The sequence below is a fragment of the Prunus avium genome, chromosome 1 (genome assembly GCF_965620075.1).
Source record: "Prunus avium chromosome 1, drPruAviu1.hap1.1, whole genome shotgun sequence".
Lineage (NCBI taxonomy): Eukaryota > Viridiplantae > Streptophyta > Magnoliopsida > Rosales > Rosaceae > Prunus > Prunus avium.
In genome coordinates this window covers 37,784,982-37,811,240 of record NC_142284.1, presented here as the reverse complement: position 1 = coordinate 37,811,240, position 26,259 = coordinate 37,784,982, and the positions used below count along the sequence as shown (strand labels likewise).

The following is a 26,259-nucleotide window of genomic DNA, read 5'->3' as shown; positions in this document are numbered from 1 at the left end:
TTGGATATGTTGTAGTTAACATCCATTGGAACAAGTCTCATGAAGATCATGACCTCATCCGAGCACCAGAGCATGTTGATCCCAGGCCAAGAAGTTGACCTACGAAAATGAACAAAAACAGAATTTATAACTAATAATGCACTTTTAGCTCATTTTCATCCCAACCAAGGCAAAATCTAAGAAAACACAAAAATGAAGTAAAAAGCTATAAAATGTCAAGAACTAACTCAAAATAGTGGGTGAATAACATGAAAAATCATGTGTAAAAATGAACCGAACACCCAGCCATAACCATCTCTCCTTGGAATCCATCATCTTCTCTATAAAGCCTCACCAAGCATAACTCCAAGCTTTTCCTTCATTCCAAGCTATAAACACCATAGCTTTCAAATCTCAAGCTTTTCCTCCCATCCTCCTCTTGAAACTCTTAAATCCTTATAGCCATAGCCATAGCCATAGCCATAGCCACAAACAACAAATTATCAACACCCCAAACTTAAGCATATCCAACACCAAGCCAAGCACATGCATTCTCATTTGCTAAACTTGTGGGTCTTTAGCTCCCACACTCCAAGCTCTCATGCTAAGCTCATATAATTTCATATCAACATCAGCAAGTCATCTTCAACTCTTCGTCAAGCTGCCGGAAACGTCAACACCAAACACGCAGTCGCTAGAAGAAGAACAGAGTACTCCCCTGGGACATGCTTCTCCCTCGGGATGCTTTGGGCCTAGTCCTCGCTAACTCAGAAAAAGGGGCAACAAAGGCTTGATCCACCACTCTATGGCGGTCCGAGAATCAACAAGCCCGGACAAGCCTTCTGACGGAAAAACACCCTAACACTTCTATCTGCCTTCTTTTCTTTTTGTTTCCTTTCCGTGCATGTTTCTTTAAAATTGTTGAGAAGGTTTTCCTATTTATACTACAATAGAGGCGGCAACTAAATGGTTTCCTATTGGTTGGGGTTGCAGAGTTTATAAATTTGGATATTCATTGTAACTGGCGGCAAGACAAATACTTACTAGCCAAGTAATTTTTAGATAACTTTTAAGTCCATTGACCAATCAATTCTTGCCATCTAAATGGAGAAATAGCACCAGGTGTTTTCATGCTATGCCACAAATTGACAACAAACCAAGTCTAGAGTACCTAGCTAGTAAGTGGACGTTTCTTCAAGCTAACTCTTTTGGCTTTATCATATTATTTGTTTATTTTTTTTCCATGCATGTGAGATGGTAAACAAATTTAAGTTTCAACAAAATAAAATTTAGTTAAATGAAATTAAGCTTCTTAACACATAGAAGGTAAATAACAAAATTCTAACAATTGAATATTATTCTAAATATATATAATTAAATACCCAAGAAATATCTAAGGGTACCCATTTAGAGAAAAACAAATAATAAATATATAATTTATAGTTATTCAAATGAACATATATATATATATTTACTAAATACAAATAATTATTAGAATAGTTTTTTTTATAAATGTTTAATCTTCTTTAAAAAAAATTTAAGAATATGGATTCTCACACGCTTAAAATCCAATATTCTTAGACACCGAGGGTGTCGCCTTGAAGAACTTTCCTAGACATTGTAATATCGGAGTTTACTTACTGGGGTTACCAAAAGTTGACTTATTTTTGCGGCATGACATAGGAGATAAGGCTTGGTTGAATTTTAACCCAAAATAAATTAGCTTGTATGATTGATGTGCTTGAGTGACTAGAGATTCTTGATTTGGCATGGTTGTGGTTTGCAAGAGATGCATTGACTTGTGTGTCTGATATTAGTTTTGTATGCTTGATATTGGCTTGCATGCTTGGTTTTGACGTGTATATTTGGTATTGGCATGTATGCTTGATGTTGGCATGTATTCTTGGTATTTGGTTTGGATGCTTGGCATTGGTGTGTACGCTTGATTTTGGCTTGTATGCTTGGTATTGGCTTGTACGCTTGGCTTTGGCTTGTATGCTTGGTATTGGCTTGGATGCTTGGCATTGGCGTGTACACTTAGCATTGCCCTGTATGCTTGGTTTTGGTTAAGGTGGCATGGTTCAATATAGCTTTTGGGATATTTAGCATGGTGGATGTCATTTGACAGTGGCCAGACGTGCTAGTAGATAGTGGAGATCCAATCTTGGAGTATAGGATGCAATGAGCTTGTAAGGATGGATTGAGCTTTGATTCACCATTGTGTTTGAGTTTACAGCACCAGCCCCGGAACACTTGAAGTTAGCGGACAAAACCTCAGTGGAGGTGATGATGCGCGACATGATGGCTAGATACTGGAAGAATGTTTGAAATAGGGTACGTGCTGGAAGGATGTTTTGTTTGACATGGAATAGGTGCTGGAAATTCTTTACTTGCTTAATATGGAATAAGTGCTGGAAGAACGTGACTTGGCTTGACATGATTAGCTTGGACTTGCTATGAGGATGTGGATAATCTAATGGTTGAGTTGAATCAAGATATAGCTTGGTCTGGCATGAGGGCTTTGGTAGATTAGAAGATGAAAAATATAGAGGAAAATGCTTAAGGCTTTGAGCATGACAGTGTCTGCATTAGCTTGAAAGCAGTATAGGTGTTGGCAAATAAGCATTGCAATATGGAGGCCTTAAGTCACTTGGACTAGATCATAGTTTTGGTGTCCACTGCGCTGCCTTCCAGTACTCAGATCTGGGGCTCCTCTTTCAAATTTGGTGGCATGATGGTTCACTCTTTCGGCAGCATGGCTATAGGGCTCGTGTTATCTTCCAGGAGCATCTAATACAGCGCATCATTATCTTCCATGTTTTGCTTGGCTTGAATCTTGGTTACTACAAGCATATTTTGGTTGGTGCGTTGCATAGTGACTTTACTCTTTTTCTTGATAGCTTGACATCACTTCAAAAAATTTCATTGCTTGGTAAAAGAAACTTCATCTTGACAATGTTTAGGTTCTTCCGGTGGTAACATAGCACTACCTTCGTAGTATTTTCCATCTATTTGCCATGAACTGAGATGTTTTCCTTCTTGGGTAAAGCATAGTGCTTGGATTTCTTGAATAAGGCTTGAGGTTTGATGATGCTTGATTATGGAATTGTAGCAATTGAGACATCCCAATGGCCTTTTGGTTTGACTCTTAAAATTGGTCATTAGAATTGTCAGGGCTTAGAAAGTGCTTGAGGCGCTGGAGCATATCACTTATGGCGACTTAGGTATTGTTTGCTACAGCCGTTGTAAGCATGTTTTAGGAACCAAAAGCCTGGGCTTGGCTATTGAAGCTTGAGGTTTGCATGTGATCAATGCAACAAATGTGTTGGGTTACAACAGCTTGAGTTCTTGCAAGTGGTGGCAAAATTGGAGCTCATAGTGACATAATTGGAATTTCAAGGAGATTTTTGGTCCTGGAATAGTGGCTTTGGTAATAATGGATTTTTAAGCTCATTTGAGGTTTGGAATTGCTATTGGTGGTGATTGCAATGCATTCCCTTCTCAGCCCCAAAGTGCATCATAATCATCATAAAAAGATTTAATTGGCATGAGCTGCAAAAACTCTTGCAGCGTGGCCTTAGTATTTGTTTGGGTCATTGCATGGCGTGATGAACTAAGGATATCCTTTTGTTGCAATTGTGACGATTTGGCATGATGCAGTGATAGCATGGCTTCTTCTCTGTGCTTCTAGTAGCTATAATTGCCAAGTTCTGACATTGCATTTTTATGATGACTGTATTGCTTGAAATGCTTGATATTGTGATATCTGGTTTGGTTAGCTTGAAATGATTGCATCAAGTGAAATGCTTGAGTTGCATGGTTTTGGAGATGGATTGTTTCTTCTTGGCATGATTTCTCTTGAGACCACCTCCTCTACATCCAGTACATGAGGGCATAAAAGAAATAGCCTATGTCTTCACACATGCTGGTGGATATGAATATCTTGTCAAATAGCTCAAATTCGTTATCCAAGTAGGAGACAACCGAAACAGGAGCCCTCTAGCTCTTGTGCTTTAGTCTCTTCCAGCACATGATTCTCATCAAAGCTTGACTAGTATGAATTCCTACACAATCATCCAGCATCAAGGCAGCACGAATTTGATTTCATATACTCAAAAAAGAAAAAGAATCGTCAATTTATGTAGGGGCTTTTTTTTTTTATTCGCATGGGTGTGTCTCCAAATGGGCAAATGATGATGGCAAAAGACTTTCTTGATTCCCAACTGTAGACATGTGAATTGATGAGAGTCTCAAATTACATCTTTTTAATATTATTTTGGAGACTTTATGATATAATTTTGGATTAATAAACATAATTTCACTTGTTACATTTTACTCTCACCAACTGGATTCATGAATTTTCTATATTAATTTGGTGAACTTATTAGGTAAATTTATCTTTTGTAGGAAGTTGGAAAGTTAAAAGATGAACATACATTTGTCCAAGTTCAAGCCAGGTGTGAAGAGAATTGTTGGTGGATTTTATTGAAGAATTGATTGTGGGATTATTGTGATTATAAAGAAGGAAAAGAGAAGACAAAACCGTTGAAGCTAAAGAAGCCTATTTCATGTCATTCATAGCCATTTAACGCCCACTACCTCACCGTTATTTCTTTTCCACCAATTCTCCACCATCATCACATGTTTAATCCAATGAATCTCTCACTTAGACCCTTCATTACCTACCACGAATGTATTGACTTCCCACTCACCTCATTGACTACTATAAATCACCCATCAACTTATTTGGCAAGGCATCTTGACGACAGATTTCTTTATCCATTTCATTCAAAATTTAGTTATGTTTTCCTTTGTAATGAGTTGCTAGAACTCTGGCTAAGGCTAAAGGGAATGTCCTTTGAGTATGTTTGTGAATTGTTCTTTCATCCAATATACGGTATGAATTGCTAAATTCTTTTATTTTTGGTTGTTCAATATTTTCATATCCTTTTATTTTGATTGATGTTAAGTGTTACTATCTTTTCATGAGTTCAATTATATTTTTCTCATTGTTAAGAACTAACTTAGCATGCTTTTAAATTAAAAGATTAGATATTAAGCAACTAAATTTCCTGAACAATCATTAATAAAAGATAACATTAAAAAAGTAAATTGGTTTTAATTTCTTTATCTTCCGGTTAAAGTTTCTCAATGATAATTTTAATAGAAAATTTGGCATAAGTCCAATTATGAGGAGAGATTTTGGGTGCAATCCACGCAGAAATTGTTGTTGATCCAAGTCCTTCGACTTTTGCGCCACATAAGATTACATGCCTATTTCAATTTATTGATATTTACTTTTTTTTATTTTTTATTTTTTGTTCCAATTATGCACCTAAAACATAAATAAGGTAAATTATGAATTCCTAAAACTGGTAAGTTATTGATTTGTAGGATATTAATTATCATATTTGATTTGAATTTAATTGCAAATTTATTTATTGAATTCTGAAATTTTCCCAAGGTATACCGACATCAAAATTTGTAATAAGAGTTCATAAAAACTTCATACCTTAACAATAGGTAAGGTACCTATGCATACACCTCATATGCAGTATGCAGGTAATTAAACCCATAAATTACCTATGGTCCAGGTAATTAAATCCATAAATTACCTCTAGTCTAGGTAGTTATACCCTCTAACCCAGCTAATTGAACTCATATAATATCTTGGTATGGATCTTTAAACTCAACTGAGATAAAAATCCATACAAAATTTCTTTGGAAAAAAAAAAAAAAAAACACTATTACATGGAAGACATGTACGTATGTATATAAATATGAACCTCCAGAAAAAACTGCTTAAGAAAACTCAAGAAAAAAACACTTACCTGTAAGGCAGGTACATATATACCTGTACGTATTAACATTATTAACATGTATATCAGGTACATAATTTAATGTGGGTGCTTGTCTAATCGATTGGTATAATATGTGAGTCTTTACTTTTTATTGATTAAATTGTATTTTATCTATATATTAGGAATATTATCAAGGAAAAAAAATTCAAATTTTGGAATTCAATTTCAAGGAAATAATGCATTAAATTTAGATTTTCAATGTGTTTTCCTTATTTACCTTAAAGGGTAAAATCGACACAATAAAAAAGAAATAAATGTCAAAGGACCTACATCTAAAACCAAAAACACGAGGACTAGACCCAATGACAGCTAATTGTTTTGGACCTAGATCTAAGAACCCCTAATTTTAATCGAGTTTAATTTGGATTAAAGAGCATGAAACATATTTTGCTTAAAGAATTGAACCTTGATGCCTTAGCATTTCCATTATTGATATTTCATTTTTAAACTCAATCTCTACAACAATCAAATCAAATTACTTGTCCATTTTGCTTGTCACTTTTATTTTGGTACTTTTAAATATTTCTTTGTGTGCAGACATTTCCCTACCTGCTCCTTGAGGATACGATACTTGGACTTCCAATATTATTACTACATGTGACTACTTGCACTTGGGTAGACGCAAAAAGTTTTTGGCGCCGTTGCCGGGGAGCGGTGAAGCGAAAAGTAGCACAAGGAAATTCATTTTTAAGGTTTGCGGTTTAGTTTCCAAAGCTAATTCGGTAAGGCTTATCAAACTCAATTTTTCATTTCTGTTTTTATTTTTTTATTTTCTATTTTCATTTTTAGTGTTTTTGTTTTAGCTTTTGTCTTAGTTTTTTTATAATTAAAAAAAAAGGAAAAAAAATAGTTTTGTTTTTGTTTGTTTGTTTTTATCTGTTGCTTCTTTATTTTGTTTATGAGATATCGTGATCGGTTTGGTAGATTTGCAAAGAAACCTCAATTTGACCAAATTTCATCACAAATGGCTAAGAATAATAATAATAATGCATTGGAAGGTCCCCAAAATGATGAAGATAATCATAGTGTTCATAATGATGAGAATCCACTTGTTAGGACATTACATGATTATTTGCATCCTGCTCGTACAAGTGTGCCATCTTGCATCATTTTTCCGTTAAATGGTCAAACTTTTGATTTTAAACCGGGCATGATACAACTTTTAGCAACTTTTCATGGAATAGAATCTGAAAATCCATATTCACATGTGCGTGAGTTTGAGGAAGTTTGTGGAAATGGCTTTATTCTCTAAGGCCAAGAACAATTGGAACATGGCTTGAAATGCAAACTGAATTTTTCAAGAAATTATTCCTAATTCAAAAGACAAATTCTTTGAAAAGACAAATGACAACATTTTCTCAAAAAGACACTGAGTCTTTACCTCAAGCTTGGGACAGATTCAAAGATTTGTTAATGTTTGTCCTCACCATGGTATTGAAAGATGGAGGGTGGTAAGTCATTTTTATAATGACTTAATACCTAAAGATCGACAATTTATTGAGATGATGTGCAATGGAAATTTTATGTATAAAGATCCTGAAGATGCTTTTGATTTTCTTGATGAAATTGCAGAGAAATCTCAGATTTGGAGCACTCCCAACACATTTGAGCCTAATTCCCCAAAGGCAAAATCTTCTATTAATCCTTCTAGCGGCGGTATTTATCACCTTAAGGAGGAAGATAGTCTCAAAGCTCAATTGGCAACAATGGCTAGGGAAGTTGAAACTCTAAAATCAAAACTGCCTCAAAAAGTTAATTCAATTGCAAGTCAAGAAATTTTTTAGATTTGTGAAGTTTGTGGGGTCATGGGACATGTAACAAAAGAGTGTCCAACACTTCCAGCTTTCAGAGAAATGTTGCATGATCAAGCAAACTTTGTGAATCAATTTAAAAAAATCATCCACTTTTTCTAAAACTTATAATCCAGGATGGAGAAACCACCCAAATTTTAGTTGGAGAAATAATACTAATAATAATGTGCCTTAACAAAAATCTAATTCTTTTTATTATTCTCCACAGGTGGAAGGACAATCATCGTCATTAAATTTGGAAGATGTTATGAAGCAATTCATGCAAAGCCAAACTGCCACAAATCAAAAGAATGCACAAGACATTGGTGAGATTAAGAGCACTCTTTCCAAACTCACTTCTTCACTGTCAATTCAAGAAAAGGGTAAATTTCCTTCTCAAGTCCAACCTAATCCACATGCTCAGTTAGAGGTAACTACCCCTTCTTCTTCCTCTTTGAATGAAAATAAGTATGAACATGTGAAGGCTGTCACTACTCTTCGTAGTGGGAAAATAATTGGGAAAGATGATTCAGAAAGAGTTGAAAATAAAAAGTATTTAGAAAAATCCAAAAATAATGAAAAAGAAAATAGTGATTCTGAAATTGTTAAGTGCCCTTTTCCTGCTCCATTGCCACAAGCACTTAAGGCTATAAAGAAAAATCAAAATCCTGAAATTTTGGAGGTTTTTAAACAAGTGAAAATCAATATACCTCTTTTGGATGCTATAAAACAAATTCCTTCATATTCAAAATTTTTAAAGGATTTATGCACTATCAAAAGAAAGCACAATGTTGATAAGACCGCATTTTTAACTGAAAATGTAAGTGCAATTCTTCAAACTAATACTCACCCAAGTACAAAGATCCAGGTTGTCCCACAAAATCTTGTATTATTGGGAATTTTAGCATTGAACAAGCTTTATTGGATTTGGATGCTAGTGTTAATTGTTAAGCTCATAATTTCATACATATACATGCCCAATTTACTTACTTCTTTTGCTTAGTTCCTATAATTCTAAGTTATTTCCCTCCCTTTGTGTGTTTTGTAGGCCAATAGAGCAAGAGAGCATAATTCATGCAATTCAAGCATGTTAAGGCCTAATTTGGATGAATTGAAGAAGAGCTTAAAGACAAACTCATTTTTCCTACAGCCTCTTGCCAGTCCAGTTTCGTGGGTCATATTGCAAGCTTTGTTTCAGCAATCTACACAGCTCGGATGAGGCAGCATTCTTCATGAAAGTTGTTCCAATGGGTGTGTACTATAACATATCCAAAATTCAGCCCCATTGGATAAATATGGAGTCTGTTACCTAGCAAACACAGAGCCATGCTCAGGATGGATTTTATCAGCGCGCAAAATGAGTTAGCAATTTGTTTTGGCCTTAACTTCCTCCTCCGACCTTGGATTGGCCCAAATGATATATGGCTGGAAAGAAGACATTCTGAAATTCAAGTTTGAGTGCTTAAAGTCTTAATTTGCTTAAGGGAAGCCCAATTCGTAAGCCCTTGAAGTTGCTGGTCATGCTGACCTCAGGATGAGCTATTGTTTCTGGTTGGAAGCTTGGTCATGGTGAGCTAGGCATGAGCTATTGAGCTTGTTGGAAGCTTGGTCATGGTGACATGAAGATGAGCTAGGGCTGCTGGTGGGATTTATTGGTGAAGTGCATCAACCAATTCAGATTTTATATTGCAAGTGTTGTATGCATTAGTGAAGTGCATCAACCAATTTAGATTGTATAATGCAAGTGTTGAATGCATTAGCCATATTGAATTCAGATTTATCACTCCCCTCTCCCTATAAATACCACATCCATTCCACATTCAAGACACAACAAATCTTGGGATTCACAACCCCACAATTCACTCCAACCATCCTCAAACACTCTCACAATCCCAAACACTCCAACAATCACCAAAACAACTCCAGCAAACTTCTCTTCCATTTCCCTACGAATTTCATCTTCCTTAGCCATCACCACTCACTCAAACTCATCCCAAATCACCTCCATATCCTTCATACATCTTTCTAGAAGTGGGGAAGCTCTTGGAGAAGCATTAGAAGTGGAGAAGCACTTGGAGAAGCCTTGGACACCACAAGAACTTCAGAAAAAGGGTTTTTCTACTCTTATTGCATTCATTATGTTTTCTCATTTCTGTTCAAGTCTCTTTTCCATTATGAGTAGCTAAATCCATAACTAGGGCTTCGATGTAACCTAACATGAATATTCTGGGTTTATAAGTTTGGAGTTTCAAGTTTGATTCATGATTCATGTTCTTATTCATTATGCTTATAAGTTAACATGCTTGTTTGAATGATTGATCACCATTAGAACTTGTTTGTTAACTATCTTGGTTTGAATTAAGAGTATACACCATGCTTTAATTCGAATTGAACTATGAATAGGAAGAGTATGTATGGACATTCGACAACAGGGATTAGATACATACTTGGTTGTTTAAAATGTTCTTCTATGCTTAATGGGTTCCTAATGCTTAATTTTAGGTTAGACAACAAATGATCAAATTAGGGAATTAGGAACACAAGGTTAGGACCAAACACCATGGCCTAATCATACTTTAGCTAGAATCAATCTTTGAATCTGAATTAGACTTGTTACTTGAATCTTTATAACCCAGAATTGAATTGTTATGGTGATTCGAATGCCCTAGTCTCAAAATCTGTTTTCCAACTCTTAAAACCACTTTTTGTTACATTTGTTTACTTGTTTTTGTTTGCAATTTCATTTTGCTTCTTTTGTTCAACAATCACAACCACTCTTGTTCTAAATTCTGTTTTAGACATAACCTCCTACTTTCTTGAATTTGGTAATCTAAGTACATAACTAGTTTTAACTTCTCAGTCTTCGTGGGTACGACCTCGTACTTGTCTTGCTATACTACTAATTGCCCCGTACAATTGCGAGTTAACATAATATTAACAACATTAATCTGTTGCCTTACTCGGTTTATAAGCAATTGGGTCTTGGTGAATTAAAACCCACCTCAGTAACATTGTAATTGGCTGACCGTTCAGTCAACATCCCAAGAGGTATGGTGGAAGATGTGCTGGTTCAGGTAGACAAATTTTATTTTCCAGTTGATTTTATAGTTTTGGATACTGAACCAGTTGTGCATTCTAGTTCTCAAATTCTTGTTATTCTTGGAAGACCATTTCTTGCTACTTCTAATGCTCATATAAATTGCAGGAATGGACTTATGCAACTATCATTTGGGAACATGACACTGGAGCTCAACATATTCAACATATGCAAGCAGCCCACAAACAATAAAGAAGACAAAGAAGTTTACATGATCGAGACAATTGTTCAAAATTGCTTTAATTCTTCTTTTTATTTTGATCCATTGCAAATTTGTTTAGTAAATGGGGATTGTAATTTTCACAAGATTTTGAAGTACAATATCTTTGTTTTTTGTTGGATTCTGCGCAGGTACAAGAACATAATGGTTGGATACCAAAATATGAGGAGTTGCCAACTGTGAGTGATGAGACAAAATCATCAAAAGAAGAAGCCCCGAAGTGTGAATTGAAGCCTCTCCCTGTTGGACTTAAATATGCTTTTCTGGGAGAAGATGAGACCTATCCTGTGGTAATATCTTCTAAACTGGAGCTTTTGCATGAAGGTATGTTACTTAAAGTTTTGAAAGATCATAAGACTGCTATTGGATGGACTTTATCTTATATTAAAGGTATTAGTCCTTTGGTTTGCACACACCAAATTTTTCTTGAAGAAGATGCTAAACCAGTTAGACAGGATCAACGTAGACTTAACCCAACAATGAAAGAAGTTGTCCAAAAAGAATTACTTAAACTTTGGGATGCAGGTATCATATATCCAATTTCTGATAGCAAATGGGTAAGTCCTACACAGGTTGTTCCTAAAAAATCTGGAGTCATAGTAGTTGAAAATGATAATGGAGAAATGGTACCAACTAGGGTCACTACTGGATGGAGAATGTGTATTGATTATCGTAAATTGAACTCAGTCACAAGAAAGGATCATTTTCCTTTACCATTTCTTGACCAAATTTTGGAAAGAGTTGCAGGGCATATGTATTATTGTTTTTTAGATGGTTATTCAGGATATTATCAAATTGAGATTTAATTAGAAGATCAAGAAAAAACAACTTTTACTTGCCCATTTGGAACTTTTGCTTTTAGAAAAATGTCTTTTGGTCTTTGCAATGCATCAGCTACATTCCAACGTTGCATGATAAGCATATTTAGTGACATGGTAGAAAAATATTTAGAAGTTTTCATGGATGATATTACTGTGTTTGATGATTCATTTTCTGATTGTTTATCTAACTTGGAGAATGTTCTTATCATGTGTAAAGAGAAAAAATTGGTGCTTAACTGGGAGAAATGCCAATTCATGGTCACATCTGGCATAGTACTTGGACACATTGTTTCTCACAAAGGAATTGAAGTGGATAAGTCCAAAATTGATTTAATTTCTAATTTGCCTATTCCTAAAACTGTTAAAGATGTTAGATCTTTTTTTGGGACATGCAGGTTTCTACCAGAGATTCATACAAAATTTTAGTGCAATTGCAAGGCCATTGAATAATCTCTTGGAGAAAGATGCTAAATTTGATTGGAATTTTGCATGTCAAGAAGCATTTGAGAAATTAATTAAAATGCTAACATCAACTCCTATAATGCAGCCCCCAGATTGGTCCATGCCCTTTGAAATAATGTGTGATGCTAGTGATGGTGCTATTGGGGCAGTGCTAGGCCAAAGAAAAGACAAGAAGCCTGTTGTTATCTGCTACACAAGCAAAACTTTAATAGTGCACAGAAAAATTACACTACAACTGAAAAAGAATTGCTTGCTGTGGTTTTTGTATTGGAAAAGTTTAGATCATATATTTTGGGCTCACAAATTGTTGTTTTTACAGATCATTCCGCCTTGAAGTATTTATTGACAAAGAAGGAAGCCAAATCACGATTGATTAGATGGATTTTGCTTCTCCAAGAATTCAATCTTACAATCAAAGAAAAGAAGGGAGTGGAGAATGTTGTTGCAGACCATCTTTCTAGGATATCTTTTGAGGAGCCTTCTGAATATTTGCCTATAAAAGACTCATTTCCTGATGAACAATTGTTTGGTGTTTCTAAATTACCATGGTTTGCTAACATTGTGAATTTTCTTGCTACAGGTCTTATCCCACCTCATTGGACCTCACAAGAGAAAAAGAAATTCATGGTTGAGGTGAGAAAATTCTTTTGGGATGAACCGTATCTCTTCAAATATTGTCCTGACCAGGTAATCCGTAGATGTGTTCCTGATGATGAAATATTTAGTGTCATATCTTTTTGTCATTCTGAGGCTTGTGGAGGTCACTTTTCTTCCAAAAAGACTTCGGCCAAAATTTTTCAATGTGGTTTTTATTGGCCTAGACTTTTCAAAGATGTGTATGAATTTTGCAAGACTTGTCCAAGTTGTCAAAAGTTGGGACAAATTACTCGACGTAATATGATGCCTCTTAACCCAATTTTAATTATTGAAATTTTTTACTGTTGGGGCATTAATTTTATGGGTCTTTTTCCTCCATCTTTTGGTTACTTATATATCCTTGTTACTGTGGATTATGTTTCAAAATGGATTGAGGCCATACCATGTCGGAAGAATGATCATAAGATTGTTTTGAAATTTTTGAAAGAAAATGTATTGTCCAGGTTTGGTACTCCTAGAGTGATCATTAGTGATGGAGGATCACATTTTTGCAATCGACCATTTGAAGCTTTGATGAAAAAATATGGGATAACCCATAAGATTTCCACTCCATACCATCCACAGACAAATGGCCAAGCTGAACTTGCAAACAAGGAAATCAAGCAAATTTTGGAAAAGACGGTGAATCCAACTCGGAAGGATTGGTCATTGAGACTAACTGATGCTTTGTGGGCATACCGTACTGCATACAAATCACCTTTTGGTATGTCTCCATATAGGCTAGTTTATGGTAAACCTTGTCATTTACCTGTTTAATTAGAACATAAAGCATATTGGGCTATCAAATTGTTTAACTTTAGTCTTGGAGATGCAGGTACCTTGAGAAAACTCCAATTGAATGAACTTGAGGAAATCAGAAATGATGCATATGAGAACTCACGAATTAACAAAGAACGTACTAAAGTTTTTCATGATAAAAATTTTTTGAGGAAATTTTTTGAGCCTTCTCAACTTGTTCTTTTGTATAATTCTAGACTTCATTTGTTTCCTAGAAAATTAAGAACTAAATGGACAGGGTCTTTCATTGTTAAAAGAGTTTTCTCATATGGGACTGTTGAAATTGAGGATCTCAAGAATGGAAATATTTTTAAGGTTAATGGCCAACGACTTAAATCTTACTTGGGGAGATGTGTTCCAGAAGATGAGACAGTTTCTTTGAACGATCCTGTTTACTAGGATTGATTGGACTTCCCTTAGTCCATCTGTTGTATATAATTAGTTTAGAAATTTTTGTTCACATGCACTAGATATTTAAATGAAAATAAAAATAAAATAATTATTATCTGTTTGGATCTTGTTGTTCAACTTTCTTTTGTTGATGCACTTCTTTCCATTTGTCAAAACCTATATAACAAGAGTTCCATACTTGTGATATATAAGAGGAAATTATTCTATTTCTCTAAGATTATCAAGTGGTTAGAGGCTCGTGCTGATGACATGTTATATAACTAAGGGAATTTGTAGAGAGAAATGAGGAGTAGAGGAAGACAATAGAAATTAGTCTCTAAACTTGTCCCATTCATCTTTGATAAGCACCTATTTATAAGCTTATAACTATAGGTATTTAACCCACAAATTATAACTACTAATTACAACAATAAGAGCATATAAGTGACAAAACATAAAAAGGTGGAGATAATGGGTGTTATAGTGGTCATCCACATTCCCATATATTTATAACATAAATGAAATAGTTCTATTATTAGTATTATTTTTGTTCAATCTCACCAATTTTTGCGCCATAGATTGGTTGATCGATCTATTTAGGGTATCGTTTGTAAATTGCTTCGATTACCTTTGATTTTGATAAAATTCTTTTTTCTAATTTTAAATCTTTTGACATAGCTACTCATTTTACGATATAAAAAATTTCAGTGTTAATATCTAAAATTTAAGCTAAAAACTTGTGTTGAATGAAAATTTGACATCAATAGAATAACTCAACTCATTATAAATTGTCTCTTTATCATGTATTAGATGGTTGACACACATCATATTTGTATAAACATAACATATATGTGTAAAGAACTTATAACATGTGATTCTTCCACTCCCTTACCGACAAGTCTACCAGCATTCACTAAGCTTTCAATTCATGGCCATCACAATTGTTGATAACTTTACTACATATTTACCCACTTACCTCTACCAACTCTTATATTTGTGGTTTCACCTAATAAAAAAATCTACACCGACCCATCCTCAACAACAACAGAAAACGAAATCATATTTATAATTAATAATCATTGGAGATTACATTAAGAGGTCAAAGTGTCCATGCTTTTTTACCCCTTGGTTATAAATATCTCAACCTAACTTGTACGAAATAAACATCGGTTGAACTTTATATTATCTATATGAAGTCATTAAGACAACAACCGAACCCTAAGCTACAAACCCCATAAGTATTCGTGTATACAAAATGATATATAAAAATACCCTTTTGGTTATTGGGTTTTACATGAAAAATCAATTTGGTCACTTATAAATTTTTTTAGCCAAATTGGTCATTGTGTTTCCTAAAGTTTACAATTTATAGACATTCTTTTATCTTTCGTTAATTCCATTAAGTGCAGTTTTTTTATATTTTTCCAGGAAGCACTTTTAGTCTTCTTATTCTAACTCAATGAGTTAGGGCATATTGTGCGATTAGGGTTTAACAAATTGGGGGAAATTTTATGTCGAAATTGAAATTGTGAGGTATAAGGTCACAGATTGGATGCTATATTGAAGCCTGAATCGATTGAGTGAGAACAACATTGTGACTTCGGATGGCAAGAAGAAGTAATCAAGGGGATAGAGCACCAAAATATATTCGTAGGTTGTTGATTTCATTTTAATTTGGTTTGGATTTTTTATTTCCTTATAATTTCGATTCGATTATTTCCCCCAATTTGTTAAACCCTAATAGCACAATATACTATACTTGTTGAGTTAGAGGAACAAGACTGAAGATGTTTCATAAAAATTAAAAAAATTATAAAAAAAAAACTTCAATTAACGGAAGATAACAAAATGCCTATAAATTGTAAACTTTGGGAAACACAGTGACCAATTTGCCTAAAAAAAAATTTCACTAACCAAATTGAATTTTCGTGTAAAACCCAGTGACCAAAAAAGTATTTAACCTTATAGAAAAAGTAATTTATTGTTAAATATAATTAAGAATGTTGATTGAAAATTTTAAATTTGGACCAAAATTGGGTTTTGAAAAATTATGTGCGGGTCCACACATACCTTAGGCCCAAGCCCACTTCAATTTAATAATCCCCAAATTGAAGCAATCAAGGGCCGAGATAACGATGGACCTTGATTGCACCATTGATAAGGATAGGCCTCCCACAAATTTTAAAATTTTGAATTCAATAAATGCAATTTATCGTACGCCTCCTGCTCATAAAAAAAAGTGGTCAATTGCCTCTCTTTTCCGCCTATGATAAATTCCCAAATTTCCCTCCCTCGCAATTGCCGGTTGGTGAGAGAGAAAAGAAACAAACTTGAGCAAAGAATATGACGGAAAGTCAAGGAAACAGCGAAAAAATGTCCAAACAGAAGCGGGAACGTAGCCTGCTAGTCGTCAGCGGAGCCGCTGCTCTGCTCGTTCTCGCTGTTAACCTCGGAATCAACGCCTTCAACTCCCACAGGAAGAACAGGAAGAACAGAGGTTTGTTCATTGCTTATTTGATTTTCTTTTCACTTTCCGGACAAACAAACAGTCTTATTCGCTCACTGTAGTTGTTAATTCTGCTTTCCATTTTTTTCTTCACTTTTTCTGTGTTTATGTAAGTTGCAGATCTTCAGGGCTCTAAGGTTCGAGTTAATCTATCGGCATCCGAGATTTTAAAATTGGCGGACCGAATCATTACCAAGTCGAAAGAGGTGCACGATGCGGTTGCTTCAATTCCACTCGACAAGGTTGTAAGCAACTCACACAGTAGCTTTTGCATTTGAATTTTTAAGACTAATTTGGCTTGTAATGTTCTTTAAGTTTTTAATTTCTCAAATTCAATTTAGAGAATAGTACAGTTCGTAAAAATAATGCTTTTAGTGAATTAGCATATTAAGAATGTATATTTTTGTTGGAAAACTGTCATTTAATTTTTTTTAATTATCATTTGAGCTAATTTTAATAACGGTTAAATTTTACAGGTTACATATATGAATGTTATTTCACCTCTAGCAGAATTAGAAGCGCAACAATTTCCACTTGTCCAGTCTTGTGTGTTTCCAAAGATGGTAACCACTTCCGATGATGTCCACAAAGCAAGCGCTGAAGCAGAGCGGAGAATAGATACCCATCTTCTGACTTGCAGGTACGATTAATTTTTGGGTGATGATCTCTAATTCTCAAGTAACTTGAACTTTGTATAGAGTATTGTTGGCTTTAACAAGCATATCATCTGCAATGAGATTGAACTGAACTAGAACTCTATTTTGAAGATCTTTAAAGAATTATGGAAATAAATAACACATCTTTATTTACTAAAACTGAACAGCAAGCGCGAAGATGTATACCGTGTCGTCAAAGCCTTTGCTGCTAGAGGGGAATGGGTGAATGCTGAAGCAAAGAACTATACTCAGGCCTTGGTAAGGAGTAAGAATGCTTTTGCAGTATTCCTATGGGTCTTTCTCTTTCTCAGTCTCTTATATTTACTTGAAAATTTGTAGATTTTATTTTAATTACTATTTTCTTTGAGAAGGGGTAGGGGGTGGATGGGTGGGTATATATTGCTGTTGTCTTGATAATGTCACTCTAGGTTCTCTTTTTGGTAAATGCTGGATGTTGATTCTTTCCTGATCAGTGACAGATGAGAGACTTTGAACGCAATGGTTTGAATCTTACCTTAACTAAGAGAGAGGAAATGCAGCGTGTGAGAATCCAAATCGATGAGCTAAGCTTGCAATATATCCAAAATCTAAATGAGGATGGTACTTTCCTTCTCTTCACCGAGACCGAGTTGGCTGGGTTACCGCCAGAGTTTCTCAAGGTGTAGTATTCTTCACTCAGTTATTTTTCAAACTAACCTTCCTGGAATGCTACTTTATGCTAGTTTACTTGGGCTGCAGTTATGGTTAAACTTTCAACATATTTCTTTTGGATTTATATAGTTTCTGGTAACTGTGTAACTTATCTATACTTTGTGTAACTACGTTTATAAATTTATTCAAATACACACGGGCAAATCATTGTAAGTAAAATGTGAATAAGCCCGTTATAATTGCGGTACATTGTCTCTAAATAAATCACTGAACATTATACAAAAATGTTGCATTTATAAAATAAATTTATTCATGTGCAGAGCTTAGACAAAGTTACAGATGGTAAATTCAAGGTGACCCTGAAAAGTCATCATGTGGGAGCACTACTGGAACTTTGTGAGGTATGATCTGCTGAGTTCATATTGAAGGCAATGCATTATTACTGAAATTTTCACCGCAAACTGTAACATTTTTGTCAAGATTGACATTTAGTTTGTTGTGTTATTTGATAACTTCAGAATCACTACTAATTTCGTTGAAAAATTCATTTGGAGCATTTTTGAAGGTTGGAACAACAAGGAGGATGGTAGCAGTGGCATATGGAAAGAGGTGTGGAGAAGTCAATCTTTCAATCTTAGAAGATTTGGTAAATCGTTTTTATTTTCTTCCCCTGATTATTGTACTTCCTATTAGATAATCAATTTTTGAATCCATTGTAGTCTTGTAGATCTACTGAAAAACTTAATTTAACAGTTATCCATTAATTTAACTCCAAATTGTCTATTTTTAAAAGTCTTTTTAGAAATTCAGTTCTCTTGGTCAACAAATAATTCTCTTTAGGGCGCCCCCCCCCCCCAAAAAAAAAAAATCATATCTTTTGAAGTATTTGTAATTTTTAAATAGGTGACATGGTTTTTTTTTTTTTTTGTCAATTATAAAAACTAAAAGCTATAATGTTCGTATTGTCTCCTTAAAAAAGTCTTGTGTGGTTAATATTCTATTTATAATTGTTTTTCTTTGTCTCCTAATATACCTCACTAGTGTTATGTTATGAATTATGATGAAGTAAAGTATATACAAGTCAGTTGACTCTGATATTTTGTTGGTTAGGTCCAACTGCGCCATAAATTTGCTCGGTTGCTTGGCTATTCAAGTTATGCTGACTGTGCAGTTGATCTTAGAATGGCAAAAACACCATCAAAGGTTTGTATGGCGTTGCATTTTTCTTATGATATTCAACTTTTTTGCTCTGAATTTCATGACCTGATAGGTTGGTCAGCTGGGGATATTTTAACTCCTTAATAATCAATTAGAGTTAGTGTAATAACAATGGAAACAATGAGAGATGCTGTTTTCTTTTTTGGCCTGATTGATAAGAGATGAACTGTTTAAGAGGTTATTTCTGGTGGCCCTCAAGATAAATTATTATTTTTGCCATTTGCCTCTTCTCCACCTAGCTGATAAGCCTAGAGAAAATTATATTCTAAGAAATATGTATTGTGCTTTCTTTTATTTTCTTCCAAGAAGATGTATGAGGTCCATTCTCTTGTTGCTGCATGCTCTTTAGATTTGCAAGGGGCCTCAGGCCCTACTTACTGACAGTGACGAAGGATATTGACTAATTAGGGAAATTCAAGTCGATCTTCATGAGGCTAATTGGTTGTTTTGATCCTTAATCTTTCTGTTATGACCCTGCTTTAAAATTGTATCATACTTTCTGCTCTTTTTCCGAGTTAAAATAAATCATGTCAAGAAGCTTAGTAGGCATATTTGGGATAATTTTGTTTATCGCACTGGGAACATCTTATCATTGATGTCCATTTGCACACAATTGTTTCTTGTAGCTCATACTTGTGTTGGTGACTATTTAGGTTTTTGAGTTCTTAGAGGACATCTCCAATAGCTTGACTGACTCGGCTACCATGGAGCTTTCCATCTTGAAAGATTTGAAGGTTAGAATACCTTTTGTATTCCCAATACTTTGGTTTATTTCATTCTTTTCCCAATGATTTGGTTTATTTCGTGGCTGATTGTTTTTTGTGTGATGTGGTACCAGAGAAAAGAGGAAGGAGACCATCCATTTGGAATTGAGGATCTGCTATACTATGTGAAGAAGGCTGAAGCACAGCAGTTTAATGTGGACTTTGGAGCTCTTAAGCAATACTTTCCAGTAAATTTGGTTCTATCCGGAGTCTTCAAGATAGTGCAAGACCTTTTTGGTAATTATTCATGATACTTTAATATTTCCCATACACTTAATCACATTATGAATTATATAGTGATAGTTGAACTGCTATTTTTATTTTCTTCAGGTTTAAGATTTGAGGAAATCACAGATGCTGAGGTTTGGCATTCTGATGTTTGCGTATACTCAGTTTTTGACTTAAGTTCTGGTGAACTTTTGGGTCATTTCTACCTTGATATGTACATAAGGTTGAAGGATGACTTCTTTTAAAGATTTAGCTCTTCCTTTATGTTATTTTCTTTGAGTCACGAACAAATGGGTTTATGTTTTCTGTTAACAGGGAAGGAAAATATAATCATACCTGTGTGGTGGCTCTTCAAAATGGTGCATTATCATCCAATGGATCGCGTCAGGTTGTGTTTTCAATTTGTGACTTAAATATTATTTGTGTAATATAAGGTTTGCTATCAGATGGAAATTAATGTTTAATAACTGTAGTATAAGATACATATAATTGCTTTCGGTGATGTTGAGTTGAGTGACCTACTCTCTTCGAGGTAATAATAGAAACGTCTTTGAGTGTAAAGTTCCAATTTTGATCTCATTTGCATGTGATCCTTTGCATTTATTCCTTTTGCTCTCAAATGAAAGTAGCTCTGGTTATTTTAAGTTCAGATATTTAATTATCATATTGACATAGAGAATCATGTGTGGATAGATTGTTATTTGCATAAGCCATTGATCTTGTGTTATTGACTTACCATTTCGTTTTTGTAATTAGATCCCCGTGGTGTTAATGATAGCTCAACTACAAAAGGATGTTAGTGGTCATCCTGCATTACTGAGATTCTCTGAAGTTGTGGATCTTTTCCATGAGTTTGGCCATGTGGTATGTTGTATTTCATCATTCACATTTTCAGTAATTATCAAAACTTGCAATATCCTTTTCTGTATGTTATTTTGTTTATGGAATAATACACATGGTAATATAAATAAATCATTGCAATTCAAAATGCTGCACCTTAGTTACTTCACCTTCATCCTTTATTAGTTCCATCTTTACTAACTGAAAACGGAAAATTATTCTTTGCCAGCCTTTAAAAGACTTTAAATAGGGCAGTAACTGCATACTTTTAGGTTGGATGTCATAGGAAAGATGGCTACGCCTGAATGGTGACAACTGCATTACTGAGAGAGGAGTTCCTCAATATCTAGTTTCTGTCTTGTTAAGATCTAGAGATTAAGGCCTTTGGCAGTACCTTCCACAACGTTCTCCATTAGTAAGATTGTAGTGAAATGGGAACTTTGAGAGCGATGGCTTTGCCCTTATGGGGAATGCCTGGTGGTAAAGTCCACATTGGATCAGTCCTAACTTTAAGCTTGAGCGGTGTCCTTTAATTGGCTAGCAGCAAGAATATAAAAAACTGCATATGCCTCCACTTGCCCTGTGAAAGATGCATGAAATAATAACAGCCACTAACATGCAACCTGCGTATTTGAGAAGACCCATTAGCCAAATCAGAAGATGAATAAGTTAAGGGCCTCCAAGATTTTTTGAATAAGTTAATTGAATGTGGTCTCAATGATGCCATACTTGAACCTTCCCTAATTTTTACTTTTATTTTTATGTTGGTTTAATGAATGGATATCCTTTAAGTTTCCAATAACGACTATCTAGGTGATGTTTAGATAATTGGGATGAACTCCTGTTAGCTAATTGATCGGAGAAACAGATTTAGTCTGGAATATTATTCTTCTTGGTATGTTATATAATTTTGGTAGTTAATAAAGTTTTCTAGTGTGATATGTTTCCCATAACTAACAGCTTCTTTTGTAAAATATGAACCTTTAGGTCCAACATATATGCAATCGTGCATCATTTGCCAGATTTTCTGGGCTGGGTTTTGATCAAGATTTTGTGGAGGTTCCTGCTCTGGTGCTAGAGAACTGGTAATTAATGGATTATGGATCACAGTGTTCCCTTTTATGAGGACACATGGCCTCAATTAATGCTTCTTAACTGTGTACAATTTCAGGTGTTACGAAAGCTTCACTTTGAAGTTGATATCTGGCTTCCATCAGGTGACACATGCTTTATTATTACTTTTGTTTTAAATTTAAGTAATAAATGCTCCCAAAATTAGTGTGCTCTTTTCTTTCTCTCTCCTCCCCAAGTGAAACCTCTCATATTGTCATTAACATGTTTACTTTTGGTTTTATCCTCATTATAGGCAGTTATTGTTGATGTCATGTCTAATGTAAATACTCTAAAAAAATATAGTTGTTTTTAAGAGATATAAGATGAGTTAAATTGCTAATTACTATTGAATTTACATGCAGGATATAACAAAACCTATCAAAGATGAAATGTGCAAAGCCATTAAAAGACGGCGATGTTCCTTCTCTGCACTCAAGATGAGGCAAGAAATTCTTTATTGTAAGTCCTCTCACTATTTCTACACTTCATTGATTCTTTGAAGAATCATCTTTAAGGCTGTCTTTGTTTCATAGGATTTGCATACATTTTTTTCCCTGGAAAATATTTGTTGTTAGAACTTTTGCTTTTTGATTTGTGTTGATTTGGATTTCTTGGAGTTGGTTTTAAAAAGAAATCACTGTAGACAACTGATTCTTAGTTATACTTTTAATTTTTAAAAGCTCTGCTTCCTAAGGGCCCGTTTGATAACCATTCCAATTTCAGTTTTCATTTTTCATTTTTGTGCTAGAGTATAGAGGAAAATGAGAGTGAGAATGTGAGTCAAGATGAGATTGAGAGAGAGGATGAGAGGGGAGGATGAGAAGGAGTCACAAAAGTGAAAACAAAAACTTAAAAGTGAAATCAATTTCAAATAGATTTCAGTTTTGAATTTTTGTTTTCACTTTTGTTACTCATCCCTCCCATCCTCCACTCTCAATCCCATCTCAACTCTCATTCTCACTTCCATTCTCCCTCTTTTTCCTCTATACTCTAGAACAAAAAATGAAAACCAAAAACTAAAATTGAAATGGTTATCAAATGGGCCCTAAGTTTCTCATAGTTATATTAATAGCCATTGTTTTGAAACTGGACTGGTGATCAATGGATAAGGCTATTGCCTAATAATTGTAGACACTATTTGTATGTTAAAATTGATGCCAAGGTAGACTGCTGTTCTTTCTAGGAAATGTACAATGTTGGAATGTCAAATTATCATGTAGATGTTGGTGAAGCAGACATTTCGACTTATCATGTACAGAACTGAAAAACATCTATTTCGTCAGGTCTTTTCGATCAAATTATACATTCTGCTGAAAATGTTGACATTGTTGAGTTATTCAAGCATCTTCATCCAAGGGTATGTGGTTATTTCCAGTAATTCATTCCCTTATGAAGTTGCATTTTGGGGTATTATTAACTCTGTTTCCTCAGATCTTGTTAGGTTTGCCAATGTTAGAGGATGTCAATCCTGCTTCACGTTTTCCATGTAGCGCCATTGGTCATGAAGCTGCTTGTTACAGTCGTATTTGGAGTGAGGTTTGTCACCCATCCCTTATCGGAAAAAAGTCAAACAACACATCCTTGTTACTTAGTTTCCCAAGTTTGCAATGACAATCGTTGTTACATGCAATAGTTGCTCAATGATTATGTTTGCCGGATATCATTCTAATAATCTGTGATTCTGTGACATTTAGTGCTGATGCCTTGAATGTTACATGTAGGTTTTTGCGGCTGATATATTTGCCACAAAGTTTCATGACAGTTATTTGAACCAATATGTTGGCATGCAGTTCAGGAACAAGGTAAAGAATTTGCTGAATAGAAAGAAGTGTGGCCATAATGTTTCCAAAACTTTTTTGATTTCATATCCTCTCTTACGAATAGTATCCGTGCATTTCGACGTTTAGTCTTAAGGTGTGTCGATTTAGGTTTTACTTCCCTTTCATGCTCTTCATAATTCATATGGGACAATGGGATCCTCTTTTGTCTCTGTCGGAAATATTTTGCAACAGTCCTACTCACGTCACATTTTGCTCATTTCTCTATTTATTTATATTAAATTATTCTCTTTTTAGGTTTTGGCCCCAGGAGGAGCAAAGGAACCAATTGAAGTTTTAACTAGCTTTCTTGGGAGAGAACCATCAACTCAAGCTTTTATTGACAGCAAATCCCAATACAGATTGTGATGCAGACAGAACTTGCTATAGTTACAACCCCATTCTCCGATAATAGCACTCCTCAGCGTCTTGCGATTTTGGTTGCCGGTAATGTCATCAATTTCATGCTTAATCAGCAGACAAGGTTTCATGCTCAAAATGGTAACACCTCTTGTAATTATTGGTAGTATTCGCAACTTTTATAGCAGCATTGAGTTTTTATATATATTGAGATTAGGGCTAGACTTGCAGTGTAGGTTCCTTAAGAACATTGCAATTTTGGTAGCTCTGGAGAAGCTAGCAAGTTTCGTTGTAATTATTCTTCTCTCTCTCTCTCTCCCTCTCTCTGTCTTTTCTTTTAATCTTATTGTTTAAGAGACGACCCCTTCCTATTCATACTTAATAAATTATTTGCATGTTTAAGGTGTTCGCGTTACATTTTTTTTTACATAAGCTTCGGTGATTTTACTTTGCATTATAAAAAACATTAAAGATGGACCATATAGTTTTATGGCTTAATTGCTACAATGCACCTTGAAACATTGGTTAATTCTCACTTTACCCCCCTAAAGTTAAAGTGACCCACTTTGCCCCATTGACCAAGGTTTGATGTTCCACAGTGCCCTTTACCGTCAATTCCATTCAAAAGTCAGTTAAGTTTGATGATGTGGCAGGGATGTTTTAGTAATTTTGTGCACCTAAGTTTTTTATTCACAAATTTGAGTGGATAATGTGGCAAAGTGGAGCCCATGGATAAAAAAAATTAATAACTTTTAAAAATTAAAATACATACATAAAATTTAACTTTAAAAAATTGAACTCTCTCTCTCTCTCTCTCTGAATTTTAGCAGTTTGAACAGCTGCCATAGCAATGGGTGGTGTTCTTCTGGGCAAAAGAGTAATGAAAGCATAGTCGCTTGCTTTGTTTTAAACTTATTAATCAGACTCTTGTGTAAAGTTGAAGGGCTTTGAATATTTTGGGTAGGCCCTACACAGGGAGAGGGGTGGGTTGTGGGTGGGGGGATCGATGGGTTTCTGGTGGGTGGGGGAGGTTACAAGGATGGAGAAGGAAGGGATGGATTTGGTGCGATTGGGGGAGAAGCGATGGGTAGGGGGCTTTTTTTTTTTTTCCTCTAAAATCTATTTTATTTTCTATTTTATGTTTGTATTTTAATTTTTAAAAAGTAATTAAAAAAACCTAAGTGCACAAAATTACTAAAATACCCTTACCACATCATCAAATTTAACAGATTTTTGGATGGAGTTAACGGTAAGGGCGATGTGGAACATCAAACCTTGGTCAAGGGGCAAAGTGAATCACTTTAACTTTAAGGGGATAAAGTGAGAATTGACCAATATTTCAGGGTGCACTATAGCAATAAAGCCTAGTATACATTATTTCTTACCCACTACAATCCAAACAAAAAGTAAAAGAAAGAAAAAATCCAGAGTAGAGTTTGATAAAAACTTGCAAGCAATTTCTGACCAATCTAGAATGTCTTGTGCTTTGACGTTTGACTTGGTGTCCCACGATGAGTTGAAGATTGAATAATTTCCAGCCTGCTATTTTTTTTCTCCCTTCACATAAGGTCTACCCTGGTCGCAGCCTCGTCGCGTTATGAAATCATATGGCAATAATATTTATTCTTCTGCTACTTGACGTCGATATTTTTTTTAACATACCAAATTCACACACTACATTGGATACTAGGAATTGAATCGAACCAAGGGCTTTTTGGAGGAGCAATTACTCCAAATAACTACACTAGTGGGTTCTTTGCAACATCTTGTAGAAATGGCATATATAAACCGCCGTTTTTGTGCTAACATATATAAACATAGATAAAGTGGCCTCCTTATAAAGGCAAAACAATAGAAGGGCTTTCTGTTTATTTTTAATTTAGGACTTGGGGGAGATTCGAATATGAGTTTTCTTCCAACATTGTGAAATAGTATTGAATTAACAGTTAAATTTTTTATTAATCAACACCGGTTATCCGATATTTAGATTTGGGAACATTCGAATTTGAGTGTTTTTCCGTCAAAATGAAATACTACTAAACTGATTGTTAA

General features: G+C 34.7%; 1 protein-coding gene and 1 pseudogene across 1 annotated transcript; both read left to right on the top strand.

The window, feature by feature from the left end:
* Nucleotides 1–6,804: 6,804 nt before the first annotated feature.
* LOC110753127 (uncharacterized) lies at nucleotides 6,805–14,063 on the top strand (annotated as a pseudogene).
* Nucleotides 14,064–16,275: 2,212 nt separating this feature from the next.
* On the top strand, nucleotides 16,276–24,616 carry LOC110753096 (Zincin-like metalloproteases family protein). Its single transcript, XM_021953904.2, has 20 exons — nucleotides 16,276–16,551; nucleotides 16,681–16,802; nucleotides 17,037–17,200; nucleotides 17,384–17,474; nucleotides 17,696–17,875; nucleotides 18,188–18,268; nucleotides 18,433–18,513; nucleotides 18,978–19,070; nucleotides 19,739–19,819; nucleotides 19,924–20,086; nucleotides 20,180–20,300; nucleotides 20,393–20,465; nucleotides 20,834–20,941; nucleotides 21,905–22,002; nucleotides 22,089–22,134; nucleotides 22,393–22,489; nucleotides 23,314–23,387; nucleotides 23,462–23,566; nucleotides 23,752–23,832; nucleotides 24,106–24,616. The coding sequence occupies exons 1-20, from the start codon at nucleotides 16,398–16,400 to the stop codon at nucleotides 24,214–24,216; spliced, it is 2,124 nt and encodes a 707-aa protein (XP_021809596.2). The 5' UTR covers nucleotides 16,276–16,397; the 3' UTR covers nucleotides 24,217–24,616.
* Nucleotides 24,617–26,259: the final 1,643 nt, after the last annotated feature.